Source organism: Thamnophis elegans, chromosome 4 (genome assembly GCF_009769535.1).
Source record: "Thamnophis elegans isolate rThaEle1 chromosome 4, rThaEle1.pri, whole genome shotgun sequence".
NCBI classification, from domain to species: Eukaryota; Metazoa; Chordata; class Lepidosauria; order Squamata; family Colubridae; genus Thamnophis; species Thamnophis elegans.
Window position 1 is genome coordinate 18,218,868 of NC_045544.1, and position 18,995 is coordinate 18,237,862.

At 39.5% G+C, this 18,995-nt stretch overlaps 1 protein-coding gene across 12 annotated transcripts in view; it reads right to left on the reverse strand.

Moving 5' to 3' along the window:
- Positions 1–742: 742 nt before the first annotated feature.
- The window catches only part of SNAP91 (synaptosome associated protein 91), a 106,911-nt gene continuing 88,658 nt past the window's right edge, over positions 743–18,995 (reverse strand). For 8 of the 12 annotated variants that reach the window (XM_032215119.1, XM_032215118.1, XM_032215125.1 and 5 more), the window contains 9 exons: positions 15,174–15,317; positions 11,837–11,986; positions 10,440–10,464; positions 10,014–10,125; positions 8,956–8,979; positions 5,679–5,759; positions 4,288–4,392; positions 3,628–3,730; positions 743–2,150 (listed from right to left, as the gene is read on the reverse strand). In XM_032215119.1, coding sequence (XP_032071010.1) covers positions 3,638–3,730; positions 4,288–4,392; positions 5,679–5,759; positions 8,956–8,979; positions 10,014–10,125; positions 10,440–10,464; positions 11,837–11,986; positions 15,174–15,317 — 734 coding nt within the window. In that variant the 3' untranslated portion in view covers positions 743–2,150; positions 3,628–3,637. The other 4 variants (XM_032215120.1, XM_032215122.1, XM_032215130.1 and 1 more) reach the window with 3 other exon arrangements.

Genomic DNA, 18,995 nt, shown 5'->3' on the forward strand with positions numbered 1-18,995 from the left:
CACATATTGCAATGCCAGTTAATCGACATCAATACTAAATATCTTCTCAGTATACTTTTTGTATTGATTGATGTTGCTGTGCATACTTTTTTAGAACCAAGTTCACGGATTGAAGAAATTGCTATTGAATAACAATACAGAGTACTTATATTTCATATTGTTGAAGTGAATTTGCATGCACATTTCAGGGAATTTATGTAGATGAATTTTAAAATGCTAATGAATTCCACAGAGGGTGTGTTTGACACAACTTAATTTTAAAACAAAATAACAAGATCATTTCGTTTTGTAGAAAAGTTAAAAAGAATTGTAAATTATCACTGTTGTATACTGGTTTAGGTTTCCACCACTGGCATTGGCTGGATAGTGATGAGCTTCATTTTTTAATGACCAAGATCTAGAAAACAAGATTTCTTGACATTTCACCAGCAATTGTGTCTGGCATCATCAGAACGAAGAATGTAAGAAAATCAACAGGGTTTGACTGGGCCCTTGTTTTTAATAGCCAGGTGTACTGACCTCTGATTGGCTTTTAGCTGAGCTAGTTTCTGATTGGTGCAGGTTGGGGTCCCTGCTTAGATGTCTTTGCCTCTGAAGATACCACAATTGCCGGCAAAACATCAAGAAACCCGTTCTCTAGATCACAATCGTTAAACTCTGTAAACCAATCCTAGTGCAGTTTTACTCTACTATCATCATAAACTGGATAATTTAAAAAAAATAGAGACCACTTTATTTTGAATTTACTTTGATCAAGGTGTTTTATTGCATCTCAGAGGGTATACATGCATTGGGTTTTTCCTCAAACCAAAATACAAAGCAAATCCATTTGAAATTCTCTCTCTAACTCTCTGTTGTTACAGGTTATGTTATCCCCACAATATACAACCACTTTTTAAAAATGGTACCACATGTTGATTAAATATTAATTTGAAAGACTTAGATGAACATCTTTCCAACCTAATATGCTTTAACAAAGAACTGCCAAGCCACTTGTAACACTGATCAACAGTGACCTTATTAAGAAGTCAAAAATCTTAAGCTAAGCCATCAGCACACACGGTATGAGAGAACAAACTAAAACGATAAAAGAACACTTTTGTTTACGGTAAAGGGCATAATTCAGGTTCAGTGTGACCTCTAATCACAAACAGTACAGAAAATACATAGTGCTGTAGGAGGATGAAAAACACTAATCTAAGATATGTACAGAGAAGAACAAAACTGACAGGTGTACATAAAAGCAAAAGGGGGAAAAAATCATGATTTGCCCCTAGAAACAATGGGCAACTGAAGTAGCCTGACAAATCTAAGAGAGTTTGCTTTTGTTATGTTTGATTTTTCTGAATTGTATGCCAAGAAACTTACCCTTTACTTGTTTTCAGTGCATTTTAAATATCAATGATAAATATGATGCTTTTTAAATGAAAATAAAAGACAAATGTTTTTTTAAAGAAATCTGATAAAGTATTTTTATGTGGGGGATTTTTTTTTAACAACCTTTGTCAAGTAACTTGATAGAAGATTATTAATATGAATTTCATTCATATTAGGAGATAGAATGCCAGGAAATTAAAATGTACCCCACAACAAATTTGATAATAATTCTTGCTTTGGAAAAAAAATATTACATTGCACACACTTTAAAAAAAAAAAGGATCGACAGTGTTCTTCTTGCTACCTGATATAACCACAATATTGTTTTGTATAACAGATATGCAAAGGAAACTGGATTTGAAGAGAAAATTTAGAGGGTCGCCAGGTTATTTACATTAAGACCTCCAGAAACACAGACACATCGCTCCAAATGGCTCACCACACAACAGCTGCATAATCTGTTCCTAATGGATTGGTTCAGAAAAGCACTAAGAAGGCATCAGAAACATACATCCAATGTTTAAGTTGAGAAACACATAAATTATAACCCAAGTACACAAACAGAGAGAGAGAGAGAGAGAGAGAAGGGATAACAACTAAAATAGTACACATTCCTATGATCACTTTCACAGCTGTGCTACACGTTTTGGAAGTAGGAGAGAAGTCTTGAGTAAGCACTGGGTTTGGTACTGGTGGCTCACTTGGAAATTCTGAGCAACAAAATTCTTGTTTGCAGATTTCAAATTTGCATCTTCACTTATCCTTTCACAAAACTACAATCATGAAAAGAGGGGCGGGGGGAGAAGTGTTGCAAAGTTTAAGGGACAGGCATTCAAAATTGAGTTTCATAATCTGATTTATATGCCAGACGACAGATGATACAACCTTCCTTTCCCTCAGCTATGTAATGCTCTGTTTTTTTTTCTCCCCAAGATGCAAAATAATTGGAAACACATTTTCTTCCACATCTATTCTATAGAAAGGCGTTTAATACATATTTCATTCTCTGCCTTTGGCACATATACATACACACAGAGAGCAACAGACCTGTAACATTTGATTCAAGATACTAATCTAGTGCTTAAATTCAACTCTTGAAATGGAGACATGGTTAGGAGAAATAGGGATGTTTGATAACAAGTACGCCAGATATGTATTCTGCCGGTTCTGACCGATTCGCCCGAACTGGAAATCACGGTTGGCTCCGCCCACCTACCCCGGCTCTACGGCATCCCATTTAGGCCCTTTTTTGGAGCAAAGGGCATGCGCGGATGGCGGAGCACATGGGCAGATGTGCACACGCTCACTCACATTTGCAAACCGGTAGGGAAGGTTAAGTGAATACTACCCCTGAAGTATGCATAGTGTACATGAATGTCTGCGTTTTGTGTGTAAGAGCCAGGGAAGGGAAAGATACTGCTGCTTTTAAGGTTCATAGTTTTCACTGCCTAGTGCAAACTTTGTCACTTGCTCAGGATTTATAGGAAGTCTTCTTCTCTCCAGCATAAGCATTCTGTGAGGCAGAATGGGCTGACAAAAGAGATGCAATACAATACAATAGCAGAGTTGGAAGGGACCTCGGAGGTCTTCTAGTCCAACCCTCTGCCTAGGCAGGAAACCCTATACCGTTCCAGACAAATGGCTATCCAACATCTTCTTAAAGACTTGCAGTTTGGGGCATTCACAACTTCTGGAGGCAAGCTGTTCCACTGATTAATTGTTCTAACTGTCAGGAATTTTTTCCTTAGTTCTAAGTTGCTTCTCTCCTTGATTAGTTTCCACCCATTGCTCTACACTCAGGTGCCTTGGAGAATAGTTTGACTCTCTCTTCTTTGTGGCAACCCCTGAGATATTGGAACACTGCTATCATGTCTCCCCTAGTCCTTCTTTTCATTAAACTAGACATACCCAGTTCCTGCAACCGTTCTGTATACGTTTTAGCCTCCAGTCCCCTAATCATCTTTGTTGCTCTTCTCTGCATTCTTTCTAGAGTGTCCATATCTTTTCTACATCGTGGCGACCAGATCCTCCAAGTGAGCTTCCTTGACGGAGTGTGAACATGAACCTGGGTGGTTTCTGTCCTAGTTCAACCCTTCAACCACTACATCATGTGAGCTGTTTGTTCAGCAAGCTCTGCACTGAATTAACATAATTCAAATCAAAATAAAATTCTTAGCATCCCCAGTGAAATATAAAGGAGAATGCAAGCCTGAATATATTCGAGGGGAGGATTGAAGAAGAAAACCATACCTTAAATAGCTCATAAGAAATCTTTGATGTTAAGATCTGCTAGTGGGTCCTTTGATGGAGGCTTCTTGGGACTCTGGGTGGCGGGTGTTGGACTTGGAGAAACCTTAATAGTTTTCATTATTAAGGGATAAGAGCACAAAAGAAAAAAAAAATACAAGTATTACAATCCCTCTCTAACCAAATTTAACATGCACTTCACAAATATGGCCTTCTGCTATGTCCCATTGAATGAGTACGAGAACTATTGTGATGTTCAATATATAAATTAATAAATAAAAACTGAAATAAAATCGCTTGATCATGTTATCCTATCTCTTTGAGGAAGGTGAGAGGTTTAGAAGTATGAAATATAAACAAATACATTTGAACTTTCACTGGGAGCAGGAATCATTTCTGGACCAGTGGCATACTTTTAATAGTTAAAGCAGCTTAAGAAGTAGGGTTTTTTTTAAAAAAAAAAGTATTAAAAATTAAAAACTAAACAATTACACAAAATCCATATTGCAACTTTGAAAAAGTCTTGATAGCATAAACTGAAAACAATAACATGTCACACTAGAATGCCTTCCAGAAATAAAAAGGAAATAAATTAGAACATTGTCCTATATGACTTAACAAAAACAAAATTTCTGTTTTCTCCAAAACCAGGCAAGTTCTCACTTGTGCACCAGGTCCTGCAGCTGCTCCAAATGGTGGCCTCATCATTGGTTGTCCATACATAAGAGGCTGCTGTGGCATCATCCCAACACCAGCTCCAGGAGGCTGCTGGAAATGATTTGAGAAGAAATAATGTCTAAGAGATGCCATTTTTTTTAACAAAAACCCTCTTGATAAAATAGGCATGTTTCGTTGGTGTGCGCGCGCACATATTTTAGGTGTCTTTTCAGATTATCAACCCATTTCCACCTATATGCATTCTCAGAGTAGAGTACATTAACTTAAGATGTCAGCTGGAAATTCCAGCAACTGGGCTGTGAAGATTGCATCAGAAGAATACATCATTCAGTACACAATACATTGCATACATTTTTTCTCCAGAAAGAGATAACATATAATGCACATTTTTCCTGGGGAAAAAAGCATATATTTTGGGCACAATGTTCAGAAAATGTTGAATGTTGATTTTATTTATATGCCGCCCTTTTCCCCCCGAAGGGGACTCAGGGCGGCTCACAACTCAACCAGGGAAGGGGGATAGAAACAGAAAATTAAAACAACACAAAAACAATACATAATTTAAAATACACAACAGTCATACCAATTCGAGACGGGGGCAGTAGTTCTTCAGCCCCAGGCCTGTCTGAACAGCCAGGTTTTAAGGGCTTTGCGGAAGGCCTGGAGGGTGGTGAGGGTTTGAATCTCCACGGGAAGTTCGTTCCAGAGGGTCGGAGCAGCCACAGAGAAGGCTCTCCTCCGGATAGTCGCCAGTCGACACTGGCCGGCGGATGGAATTCAGAGGAGGCCTAATCTGTGGGATCTAATCGGTCTAGTGGAGGTAATTGGCAGCAGGCAGTCTCTCAAGTACCCAGGTCCAATACCATGAAGGGCTTTATAAGTGACGACTAGCGCCTTGAAGCGTATCCGGAGACCAATAGGCAGCCAGTGCAGCTCGCGGAGGATAGATGTTACGTGGGTGAACCGAGGTGCACCCACGATCGCTCGCGCGGCTGCATTCTGGACAAGCTGAAGTCGCCGAATGCTCTTCAAGGGCTGCCCCATGTAGAGCACGTTGCAGTAGTCCAGTCTAGAGGTCACAAGGGCGCGAGTGACTATTGTGAGGGCCTCCCGGTTCAGGTAGGGACGCAACTGGTGCACCAGGCGAACCTGGGCAAAATAAGCTTCTGGAGATAAATCCTTAAAATGTAGTTGGGAAAAAGAATACTATTTTCCAGGAAGAACTACAGTGGTATCTTCAGTAGTTATTCAAATTGCATTTTTTCAGATAAGATTACTGAGATTTTTTAAAGGCCAGTATAAAGGAGGAAGAAGTCACTTGGAGAAGTGGAAAGTAGTACTTTCCCCCTCCCATCATTCTTTGAGTCAATCCTTACCATCCCAAATCCTGGTCCCGTTTGTGGAGAAGCGGCACCTGATGTAGGAGGGCCAGCACCTGCTGGAGGCACAGATCCTGTCTAGAGATTGGAACATTTGAGATAAATCACTAACTGGTTAAATTTTATACATATAAAAACAGTTTAAAAGCCCTCATATATTTAATTGTTGAATGGCACAATTTTCAGCATTTATTAGGGAACTCTAGACTGCCACCATTAAGGCGGTATCAAATCAGTTAACTGCAGTCATTGTATCCTATTGCAAATACTTCATTTAATAAATTACACAGGTCTGCAAAAAAAAATTTTTTTTTGAGAGCTGTTTTGGTTATTCCACGTAATCTTTATGTTTTTTGGTGCACTTGTTATTGGACATCATGTTTCCTGACAATTTAGGTAACTATGTTAAATAAGGCAATACCTCAAAATAAATGGAAATAGACTTGTAAAATTAAAGTTTTATTACAATATTTTCATGAAAATCCTTTTTTGAAGTGAAATGAGCTCACCTACACACACTAAACTCGATTCTTCTTCCTTGTGAGGCTCCTCTTGGTGCATTTACGCTTGTGAGAAGGCATCTGGAATGTCTCTCTGAAGCATCCAACAGTAGTCTGCCATCATTGTAATGCTTCATTTCCCCTGGTATCTCCTTTCCATCTCTTTAATGTCTTGGTGGAATCGTTCACCTTGTTCCTCACTCACAGCTCCTAAATTTTCAGGAAAGTAGTAGAGGTGGGACTGGAGGAAATGCACTTTCAGACTCATCAGGCAACCTAAAGCTTGAAATGCTTTAGGCATTCTTCCGAAGAGCTTTTTGTAATGAGGATCTTTGTTATTGCCTAAAAATTTCTGTACGACTTCTTTAAATGCAATCCACCCTTCTTTTTGAGGATCTGTCATGGCACTGACAAACTCTGATCAACGATAAGCCTTCTAATGTCTGGACCGACGAACACACCTTCCTTCAATTTTGCCTCCGACAGGCATGGAAACTTGGTGACCAAGTATTTGAAGCATTCTCCATCTCTTGGAAGTGATTTTACGAATTGCTTCATCAAACCCAATTTTATGTGGAGAGATGGTAGAAGAACTTTATGGGAAGGTAGCAAAGTTTCTCCGAGGACATTTTTTTCACCGACTGTTAGCACCCTCGGCTGCCAACTCTTCTTGGTCCAGTAATTTTGTTGGTCTCGACTGTCCCATAGACACAGAAAACAAGGGTATTTGGTATACCCAGCTTGTTGCCCGAGCAGCATGCACAAGACCTTCAAGTCCCCACACACTTGCCAACCATGGTCTTCATATTTAAGTTTGCAAAGAACCAATTCCAAGTTCTCGTAGGTTTCCTTCAAGTGTACAGAATGACCTACAGGTATGGAAGCGTAAAAACCATTGTGGAGTAAAACTGCTTTGAGACTTCTTTTTGAAGAATCTATAAAAAGACGCCATTGCTCTGAATCATATTGGATTTTAAATTGACCCATCAGACCTTCGACATCGATGCAATAAACCAACTTGTCTTCCTGGGCGAAGTAAGGAACGAACTTTTCACGACGTCTGAACCATGAAGATGACACTCATGGCAACAATAAATTCCTGCTTTTCAGCCTTGATCCGAGTAACTCAGTGGCATCTTTGGGAAGATTCAAGTCTCTTATCAAATCAGTCATCTCCTCCTAAGAAAGCAATTTTGGTCTTGTATCATCTTCAAAGTCAGAACTTGATTCAACATCTGGTTCAGATATGACTTCACCTTCATTGGAGCTAGGTATCTCTTCCAAGATAGCAGGGGGCTTGGGTACTGGTATATCTGTGCCATGGAGGATGGGACGAATTGCTGAATGAAGATTGGGGTATGAAATGGAATGCTTCCATTTGGAATTAAACCCTTTCACATCACAGGAACAAAAGTAATAGTCATCACTATGGTTCTTTTGCTCTCACCATACCATAGGAATCCCATAACGGAAAGATTTTTTCTTACCCTTGAACCAGTTTCAGAGGTCCTCAACACACTGTTTGCACACTTTATTGAAGCGCCCAAACTTTATCTTGATCTCCAATTTTTAATCCAAAGTATGCAAAGTATACATTTTTCACAAAGTTTGTAATATTTTGCTGTTGCTTCAACACTGTATATTCACCACAGATGAAACAGAAACTGTCTGGCGAATTAATACACTTTCGCAGAGCCATAACGTAACGGTTGAAGAATGACAGCTAACATGAATTGCGATGAAAAAGTGTGAACAGCCTAGAACCAAGAACCTGATGATGATTCGTGCACAAGTGTGGCATGCAGGAGAGAGCAGCTCTCTGTCTGTACATGAGACGTCACAGTGCTGGCCATGCCCCCTGCCCTGACCGGAGATGCTGCTATCTGCCCTGTGTCTCCCTCCCACTGGATTCGTCAGGAAAGATTAACCCCTTCTACCATTAGAAGCACAGACTTAAAACTCACTTAGCTTATGTATATATTGCTGACCATCAGATTTACAGTGCTATATTTTTTTTACATAACTCGGACAAAACCTTTAAGGTTTTTTTTGGCATTTTATATCTTAAATGCACTTATGTGAATTAATTAATAGTAATTTGGCCTTTAAATTTGGTTAAAAACCAAATTTTTATAATATAAAAAAATACCAATTTTTTTAAAAAAATGATAAATTTGAAGACAATTTTGCATGTTGTGGCAAATCATGACATCTAGGAGTTTTTTCAATATTTTCTTTGTTTTCAGCACACCAAAATACATGGAAATTAGATGAAAATAATCAAACAGCTTTTTCGTCGCAGATCTGTGTTATGTGATGCAAAAAGCTAGACTTATTAGACATACAAAAATGTTGAAAACGGCAAACACAGGAGGTTGGTTTTTTAATGGAATCAAACTGTTTTTGATTATTCCAATGCCTTTTATGTGGAGCTACATTTGAACAATGTCCTGAAAATGTACCTGAGGTTGAAAAATGTGGCAAAAAGGCAGCTATTCAGCAGAGGGTAAAATGACTGTACCTTTTCCTTATGAATGAATATAATAAAATATCTAAAATAAATATTCTTGCCCCTCTGTTTCACTGCACCGAAAGAAAAAAATACCTGGAAATACCTATCAAGCAGAAAATAACTTGATCTACAGATGCAATGGTTATTTGCAAATTAGTAACACAAGTTTAGGTTGACTGTAAAAATAAAGAAATTTTGCATTAGTTTGGTAGTAGCCAGGTCTCTCTCAGTTAGTACAACTTCATAACAAAAGGCTACTTACATAAAAAACAATCGCCCAACCTTTCTGGTAGGAAAAAAAAAACTTGCATTTAGTGTATTGTTTTCCTTGCCCGGAAAGATCATTACACTGTACAATCTTTAATATTCTATAGTCTTTTGTTAAAATGTTTCCTATTGGAATGTCACTATTGCATTATTATTATTAGCTTGTAAGAAGAATGTAACTCTGAAAATAAATGCTTAACCAAAACTATACGAAAACTGCAAAACAAACTCAAAACATATCATTTGAGAAACGAGGAAGTGTTCCACTGCTGTAAGATAACAGTGCAACATATAACAATAATAGGATGGGACTCCCATTTCCTTAAAAACGTATCAGAACTACAGTTTTGGAATAGACAAATGATGCTGATAATTTTGGATGTCAAAACTTTAGTATCTGGCTGTATTTTGACATACTAACTGTGTCCCAATAGTTTAGTATTGTGGCCGGGCAGGAGCCGTTGGAGCTGCTGCCAGACTCCAACAGCGGTCTTATGAGTCGGCCCTGGAGGAGGTGGAGGACCCTGGACAGGGTGCCGACTTTGAGCAGGGCGAGGAGAGACTGGTTGGCCACCAGGTGGCGGCGGAGCCTTGGCTCAGAGGGAGTGTTCAGGAAAACACTTGTGAGTTGTTTCGGGATGCACGCCGTCAAAGGGCTACTCGGCGGCAAGAACAACTGTGTAATGATAGGAGATGATTGCGCTTAGCTGATGCTGATTAAGAACCTCTCCTGATTATAAAAGAGACTGTTTGTGCCACCCCCTTTTGCAGAAGTCAACATTCACGATTCAGAGAAACCAACTTGGAGAAGTGGTTTGCTGTGAGAGCTTGTTTGCATTGCCTAGGTTTGTAGTAATTGCTGCCAGAGTGCTTATCTCTTTGTTTATTTTGGGCTTGCAGCCAACGAGAGTCTGGATTGATTAAAAGAAACCTTTTTAGTTATGTGGCTTTTGGCTTTCATTCCTGGACGGAGGAGGGGGGTCAGAACAGTTTAGCAATCATGTTCACATGGAATTGTGTACATCTATGAAATATGCAGTTATCTCCACGTACCAAGGAGCCACTTGGAGGAACTCCAGATGACCATGTTGCAGGTGCTACTTTTGGTTGCCAGTTGGCTCCTCCTGTTAACCTCTTCTCTCCTGCATTCCACTGAAGGTCTCCCCTAAGATTTAGATTGTGGTCGTAAGTTGAGTATATCTGTAATTTACACTAGTTTTTAGGAAAGTGAAGAAATTGTGGCGGTATTACATTATGTTGTAAAATCTGATATTTTGGATTGCAAAAAAATTTTTTTAACTGTTTTGCAAAATCATTTTACCTTTTGCAATTTTAAATGTATAATAACGATTAATCACCAGCGCCACCATCAAAAGGCTATATAGCGACTATATAAAAATACCGACTACAGTATTATGCTAGAAAGTACAGGAGGGAAATAAACAACTATCTGGGACTTTGAATTAACCAGCTACTTACTTCTTTGTTGTGGTAATTCCAAGATCTGCAAAAGAAACCAAAAATTTTGTTTCGTATGATAATAGACTGTAAGAAATAACATGTTTGTCTACCAAATCGCTAGGCAGCTCATGTTTAGCTGACTTAGGCAGCATTCAATCAGTTATCTAAAATTATAATAAACTATATAATGTTATACTTAATTTAATATATAATTACATTATATCTCTGAAACTTTTCTTATTCAGTCACTGATGTCACAACTCTACCTGATCTAGACCTCAACTGAAGGATGAAATTCAGCAGGTTCTGGAGAACCAGTAGCAGAAATTTTGAGTAGTTCGGAGAACCGGTAAATACCACCTCTGGCTGGCGCCAGAGTGGGGAGGGAATGGAGATTTTGCAGTATCCTTCCCCTGCCACATCCCCTCAAGCCACGCCCACAGAACTGGTAGTAAAAAAGTGAATTTCACCAGTGCCTCAACGTGCATGATTACTTTTTTTGATTACTTTACTTGGTTACAATTGTCTTGATAACTTTCCTAACTATAAAAATATGTTTTGTTAAAGAATGTCCATTAACTGGACTGAGCAACATGAAAACATGATGCACCCTGGCCTCAAAAGTTCAGAAAAGGAGAAAAGGAACTTTCTGTAACAACCTAAATTGTAACACAACTGCACTGTCCTCCCACATAAGAGAAGAAATACACCTTTCAAAATATAGTAACTGAACTCAGGAACTGGTTCAAGGTTCAAGGTTCATTTTATTCATATGCCGCCCTATTCCTGGCGGGACTCAGGGCGGTGCACAAACCCAAGGAGGGGAAGGGAAACACAAGAACTACAACAAAAAGTACAGGAAATTTAAAACAACCAACAGCCACACGATTCGAGAGGGGAAGGGAACTTGACCCCAGGCCTGCAGACACAGCCAGGTTTTAACGGCTTTCGGAAGGCCTGGAGAGAGGTGAGGGTCCGAATCTCTGTGGGGAGCTCGTTCCAAAGGGCCGGAGCCACCACAGAGAAGGCCCTCCCCCGGGTAGTAGCCAGATGACATTGGCTAGTAGACGGAACCCGGAGGAGGCCTAATCTGTGTGATCTAATGGGTCTTTGGGAGGTAATTGGCAGCAGGCGGTCTCTCAAGTACCCAGGTCCAATACCATGAAGGGCTTTATAAGTGACGACTAGCACCTTGAAGAGTATCTGGAGACCAATCGGTAACCAGTGCAGCTCGCGGAGGATAGGTGTAACGTGGGTGTACTGAGGTGCACCCACAATCGCTCACGCGGCTGCATTCTGGACGAGTCTCCGAATGCTCTTCAAGGGCTGCCCCATGTAGAGCGCATAAAAAACTGATGCATAAAAAATCTAAAAAAGAAAATCACTGTCAAAACCTAATAGTTTCTCTGACTTACTTCCTACTAAGTTTGCAAGAGAGGAGTCAAGATCACTTCCAATTGGTTTGGTTGCAGCTGAAGCAGAACCAGTAGCTGTGCCTCCACTGGATAAAGGCTGACCAGTTTGCATTGTAGTGGGCATAAGAAGATCACCTAAGCCATCAAACACTGAAGATTTAAGAAAATCAATAGATTAGGAAAAATACTTGTTCAGACAATTAAGCTTTCACGTAATAATAAGCAGAAGCTTAAATGGAGAATTCACAACCTTTTAAAAACATACAAAAACCACTACTGATCTTTGAACCGTCACACAAATTTAATGCCAATGTAATGCCAATGTAAGGCATGCATGCTTTTTGACCAACACACTGAAATAAATGAATTCAAAACATACTACAATAATACAAAGCATTAGACAACACTAATTTTTTAAACTATGAAAACAGTCCATGTTGCTGTACCGCACACTTTTATGTTTTTAACACCAATATATGGAATAATTGATTTACATATTATTGTGTCCACAAATCTAATGAGAATGTTACCATTTTCTGGAACAGTAAAAAAAAAAAGGCAGTTTGACATTACTTTCATCCAGTATGGCCCCTAAAATCAATTCAGGTTTTCATATTCCATTTCTGGGTTTTCCCCACAACACTTGAACCAGAGTTTTTAATATCTGATTCGAAAGGAATAATAATTTATTAGCCAATTAGCTATTTAAGACTTACATCAGGTTTGTCTGAAGTGGGAGTATTGTAGCTAATTATTATTTACTGATTTACAGATTTGGAAGGGAATCATAATAAAGAATTGTCTCTTATGTAAGGATTATTTCTATTAAACTATTGACATAACAAAGGAAGCTAGAAAGCAAAATACTACAATACTACCCTTTGTAACGAACTCCCCGCAGAGATTCGGACCCTCACCTCTCTCCAGGCCTTCCGAAAAGCCGTCAAAACCTGGCTGTGCCGGCAGGCCTGGGGTTGATGAGTTCCCCTCCCCTCTCGACCTGTGTGGCTATGTGATTCTTGGCTATTTTAACTACTTGTATTGTACTCTGTGTTCCCTTTCCCCCTTTGAGTTGTTCGCCGCCCTGAGTCCCTCCTGGAAAAGGGCGGCATATAAATAAAACAAATCTCAAATCTCTCTCTCTACAACTTACTAATGAATGCTTTCTAGGAAGAAGTTCAGGGAGAGAGAAAAATTGAGCAGGTAGAGAGAAAGTAAAGTAAAAGACAAAGGTTTGGGGCAAGCATTGTTTTTGCCGAGAAATTCAAAAAAAATCCAGTGGGTGGGAATTCTTTTTCAGTAGAAAGAGTACTGACTATGTACTTTCAAGTTTGTGTCACTGTTAGCAACCACAGATTTTTCTCTAGGATGATCTGCCCCAGACTGGTCCTTTGGGTTTTGGAAAAGGCACAGATGATAGGAAATGCTTGTAAAATAGGGGGAGGGAGGCCATGGCATCCTGTGAACATACCTATATGGGCAGAAATAAACCATCATCTCCTCCAACTGTCATTAGGAGGGGAAGATATTACTAAATGGGGGCATGTTTACAGTATCTATTGCCAGTGAGAAATATTCTTCTTGGCTGTATTAATATTGCCATGGGACAAGGTGAGGGCCTTTCTTCTTACTTACTGTGGGTAAAGTCATTACTACTCTGCCGAGCCAAGGTGGCGCAGTGGTTAAATGCAGCACTGCAGGCTACTTCAGCTGACTGCAGTTCGGCTGTTCAAATCTCACCGGCTCAGGGTTGACTCAGCCTTCCATCCTTCCGAGGTGGGTAAAATGAGGACCCGGATTGTTGTTGGGGGCAATATGCTGACTCTGTAAACCGCTTAGAGAGGGCTGAAAGCCCTATGAAGCGGTATATAAGTCTAACTGCTATTGCTATTGCTGCTAATAGAAGCACCACAGTAGTCATGTGTTATTTACCATGCAATTCATATCAGGCTTGTCTGGCTTTGAGATGGATTTCACAAAAAACTCAACAATGCTCTACACAAAACACATTCATGTCTTCTAATTTACCATCAAGTTATATGGACAAATATGGATAAGATACGGGGTGGACATCAACTCCCAGAATTCCCGAGTCAGGAAGACATTGGCATTGAAGGTTCAAATGACAACCATGTAATCATGGGGCACTTGTGGCTTTAAGTGCAAATGGTTTGCAAAGCACCCAGATTGTGATCACACGATTGCAAGGAAGGATGCTGGAACAGTTGCTGACCAAATGGCGTGGCACGACATAACCGCGAACGTCAAAAGCGCGCCGACAACATCGCGGCGCTAAAACCGCGATGTCAAAAGCGCGCCCACAACAGCGCGCCGACAACAGCGCGCCGACAGAAGCGCGATTTAACTTACGGTAAGGTTTAGGGTTAGGTTTAGGTTTAGGGTTAGGGTTAGGTTTAGAGTAGGTTTAGTGTTAGGTTTAGGGTTAGGTTTAGGGTTATTTTTAGGGTTATGTTACAGCGCGCTGTTGTCGGCGCGCTGTTGTCGCGCGGTTTTGACGGTGCGGTTTTGTCACCGCGCTTTAGTCACACGCGCTTTAGTCTACCGCGGTTTTGTGGTGGAACCACCAAATGGTCATAATAGCAAAAAATACCAAAAAAAACAACCCATGCCGTCCCTCTGTATCTAATGAAACAGAACTACCTAGTCCAGGCCAACATTACATAGTCAGTAACGCCAATTCATAACAGATACATGCTAATGTTAGTAAGCAGAGTTGCACTATGCTCCCGGCAAGCATAAACTATAAAGCAAAGTACTACTAACTACTATTCGGTTTCTTTACTTTCTTTCTGTTGCAGAACTCACCCAAAAGGCAAATTTGTAGCAAGGCCCCAGCATGGAAGTAGACAATGAAAGAGACACAAACAGAAACGACAGAGCAGTAATGAAAAGTCAAGAAGCTTTGTGTCAAAGGACAAAATATCCTGGAACCTCCTTTATTTTTTAATATCTGGTACCATGCATGCTTGGGGAAAGGCTCTGGAGAATGGCAGCGCCACACAGCCATATGCTGAGTGTTCAGGAATAAGGTATCTGCAATTTCAGGAGTTTCTTTTAAATGGGCATGCATATTAAAGCACATGCAAAAATACAGAATATATGCGCTTCGGTTTGATGTGTTCTGAAATCCTACGGAAAAGAACTGAGCAGAAGGAACTATTCTGAAAATTGTATATTAAAAGTAGTATACTACATATTCAACTGTTTCTGAATGCTTTCATTTAAAAACAACAACAACAAATACTTTGGACATCTGGGAGAATTGCAGTAACATATCTTGGAGACGAAAGCTGCGCAGAAGAATCCTTTCACTCACCTGAGGGATCAAAGGAACTGCTAGCAGGGGAAGGAGAAGGGGCTGCTCCAAAGGCTGCTTCAAAATTGGGCTGCAATATATTAGCCTGAGCTGGTGTGATGGGGGAAGGTGATGGAGACGGAGCAATAAAAGAACCTCCAAAGCCTTTTTTAAAAAAATTAAAGAGAAAGAAATTCATTATTAGCCTAATAACTAAGGACTAATCCACAGGCCTGAAAAAACATTATAATTGGCTTTGACAAACACAAAGTTCCTTTCCTCTTCTTGATGACATTAATATTGTTGTTCCCACAGTGAAACTAAAAGGCACCAAGTATGAATGCAGAAAAGTATAGAGGGTTGTTTTTTTTTAAGCAAAATTCTGCCTGTAAAGATATAAAGTTTGGCAATGAGCAGCAGTTGGGAGGTTAAATGTGGATTCACGCCAGGTAAGGAGTTTGCCCTGCAGAATTCTGCTCTTCTACAGATCACTGAAAAACAAATCAATGAGAAAGTTTTATTTAAAGAAAACATGTTCTGTGTGAAAGTGTCGATTCTAAAATAAACAACGTACAACAGAAGTATAGCATGCATAGAAATGAATGAAAAGGTTAGTGAACTGTTCAATAGAGAGTAAAGCCATGGATGTGTGATGTTCCCCTTGTTACATAATGTATTGTATATGTATATAAGAATCTAAGGAATGCCTGTGATTGGTCTAGTGTTGTCAGGGTCATGTACAGTAGTTTGGTAAGCAAATATGTTGCAAACCTAAATGATTAACAGCAAACATTAGATACTTGTATAATACAATAAGGCTGTGGTCCCCAACCTTTACAGCTTGGCGGCCAAGTGGCGGGAAAGGCAACTGGCCCACAACTTGCGCTAGTTGAGCTGCACACGAATGAGCACTGGCCTGCTGCTGACGCAAATCGAACTGCGCAGATATGTATCTGCCCACCGCTAATGCAAGTTGAGCTGCATGGGTGAACACTAGGGGTGGGTTCCTGAATCGGTTAGTACCGGTTTGCTGCATGCAGGAGCGTTGCTTGCACATGCGCATTTGACTAAAAATTGCTCTGTGCATACGTCATGCCAGTAATGGCAGAAGACACCGGAGAACCAGTTCGGGGGCATGTCAGGACTGGGTCGATGCCGATTCTGCGACCCAGGCCTGACTACTACTACCAGTTCAGCCAAACCGGGTCAAACTGACAGCAACCTACCTTTGGTGCACACCAGCCCACTGCTCACACAAATTCAGCTGTGCAGGTGTGCACCAGCCTGCCACTTGTGCAAGTCATGGGCTCGCGGCTCGCTCAGCCTGGTTCTAAACGGGCCACGTCCCAGGAGTTGGGAACCCTGCAATAAGGAGCGTGGACCTGAAAATTAATGTACTAATGTGAAGGCATCAGTGTTTGATAGACAAAATGGAATGAATAATTGCAACTGATATATAAGTGGCAAAACATAAAGCAGACATATGAATTGTGTATCTTAGTAAATATTTTCTAACCATGAGAAAATGGGAAACATTTTTAGCAATAGAAAAGTAGTGGGTAGCACGTATTTTACAAATGAATGGAAGCAAAAAAAGTGAAAAGGCTATTCATAAAAGTGCACTTCTGCAAATGTTTTAAGAGTTGGGAATGTCAAAAGAAATGAAAACACTAATTGGAAATTGTTTACTTAGAAGTAAATGTGCTAAAACAAGAAGAGATAGGGCCAAGAATGGATGCTGAAAAAATATAGATTGAACACAAATGAAAGGTTTGAAAGGAGTACTTAAAAACTTGGTGATACACAGACATTGAATGAGTATCAAATTAAAAACATATAGGAACAGTGATTATTGAAAAGGGGAAAACAGAGAATATTGTGATGGAGTTAATAAGAATTTCAGAAAAATAAATGGAAGAATTTATTACATTTTACTCATCCTCTACCCCTTCTCTGAAGTTTACAAAATGTTGCCTTAACAACATTTTAAAAAGCAGATTAGCTTTTTTTTAAAGTAAGATTTGTATCTGTGTAGGAGAAAGGTTGCATGTTTACATTTATTCTTTAAAAATTAATCTCAGGAAGACACAATAGATCAGCAATTAATGTCATTCTTTTCCCCTACGTGTTGTAAACAGTTGGCGGATTTGGCATAGATTAGACCAACAACCCATTTTGACAACTGCTATTTCAATTTGTATGAACTACTTTTCCTTCCTGCTATAAATTGCAGAAGGAATAACCCCAAGGAACAGGAGGAAGAGCTGCAACCAAGACAACACAGAGATAAAAGAAATCTGAGTCAGGCTAGAAATGTAATCTGAGTAAACATTCCAGGCAAGACTCTTCCTACTTCTCAGAAAGATAAAGGGAAAAGGGAAGCAAATTCAGACTTATAAGACTCTGCACTCTTGTAATGAAAACAACATTAGCATGCATGACTTTAGTTTTATAATTTGGTGTACCTAGGGCTGACAGAACAGAAAACATTATACACATTAGCATGCAGTATCAAGTTTTGACCATATTGAAGGGGAAAAAATTACCAAGCATATTTTCTGAACTGTGTATCTCAAATAAAATAAAAGGTTAATTAATTTGTAGCTGCTTATCAGAACATATGCTTTCTAATAAACTTGTATCTCTTTTATATCTTCTCTTCTGGGTGTTTGTTGGATATTCAAAGCAGTAACAACAATGACAAATTTATGGAGCTAGAAATGGAATTTCTTTTGAAGTCTGAGTGAATTTCCATTCCTTGTCTTGTTGAGGGCCCTAGCTCCAGACATTCAGGAAAACAAACAGAAAGCTACTCTGAACTAACATATGAAATATCGTGTCATATAATTTAATTGGTTCATGCACCCTGGATTGAAAGGGTCTCATTTAGCAGCAATTTGTGCCTTCTTTCCTGGCTTGCCTTCTTTCAAATCTAGAACACAGTTGTATACCATAAGAATTAGATTGCTACGAATTACATAACATTACTTAGTAGTGATTATAGTATAGACCAATGTGTGTCTACATTGAATGGTACCATATAAATTCATAGGTAAACAGGGGAAACACATGAGCGTTTCAATATCTTAATTATGACTAAGGATATTTTCTGCAAGCAGCAGTGACTAGTATTTAAAATGATCATGTAAAGTCAAATTAATATAGCTTCCTGGAGTGATGGGTTTTACAGAATATTTATAGTTTGGAAGAATAGTAGCCTTAGTTATAGTTCATTGGCTATTCTTTTTGTCACAGTACAGAAAAGATGCAGTAAAAACATGCACGCCCTTTATCAAAAAATGCCACAATTATATTTCATTACCAGCTAATAGGTCAGCAGAAGCAGAAGCACTAGAAGCAGTTGAAACTGCAGGTTGGGGCTCTGAAGGGCCACTTCCAAAAGGATCTATTGATTTTTTCCATAAGGCAGCAATAAAAGATAATAGGATTTAAAGATATTGTAAATATATAACCATGTAATACTTAGAGTGAGAATGCAACTATGAATATGACATAATTTCCAAGACCATAGAGGAATGATTGGTAAAACATATGAAACAATCTGAGGAATAGTTGTATCTGAGTAGGAGGAGTGGCAGAACCTGGGAGCGGAGTCAAAACAAGAATCACCCTGGAGTTTCTATCTTGACTAAGTCTGTTGTGGCTACATAGAGATTCCAGGCTGATTCTTCTTTTGACTCCGTCCCCAGTTTCTGCCACTCATTGCTCTGCAAGTTGTTCTAAAACCAGAAGAAACCAAAAAGGGACCCAAACAGACTATTTTAGAAGTATGACAGTTGATGAGAAATGATGGTAGTGTTAAGATTTTCCACAGGAAGATGA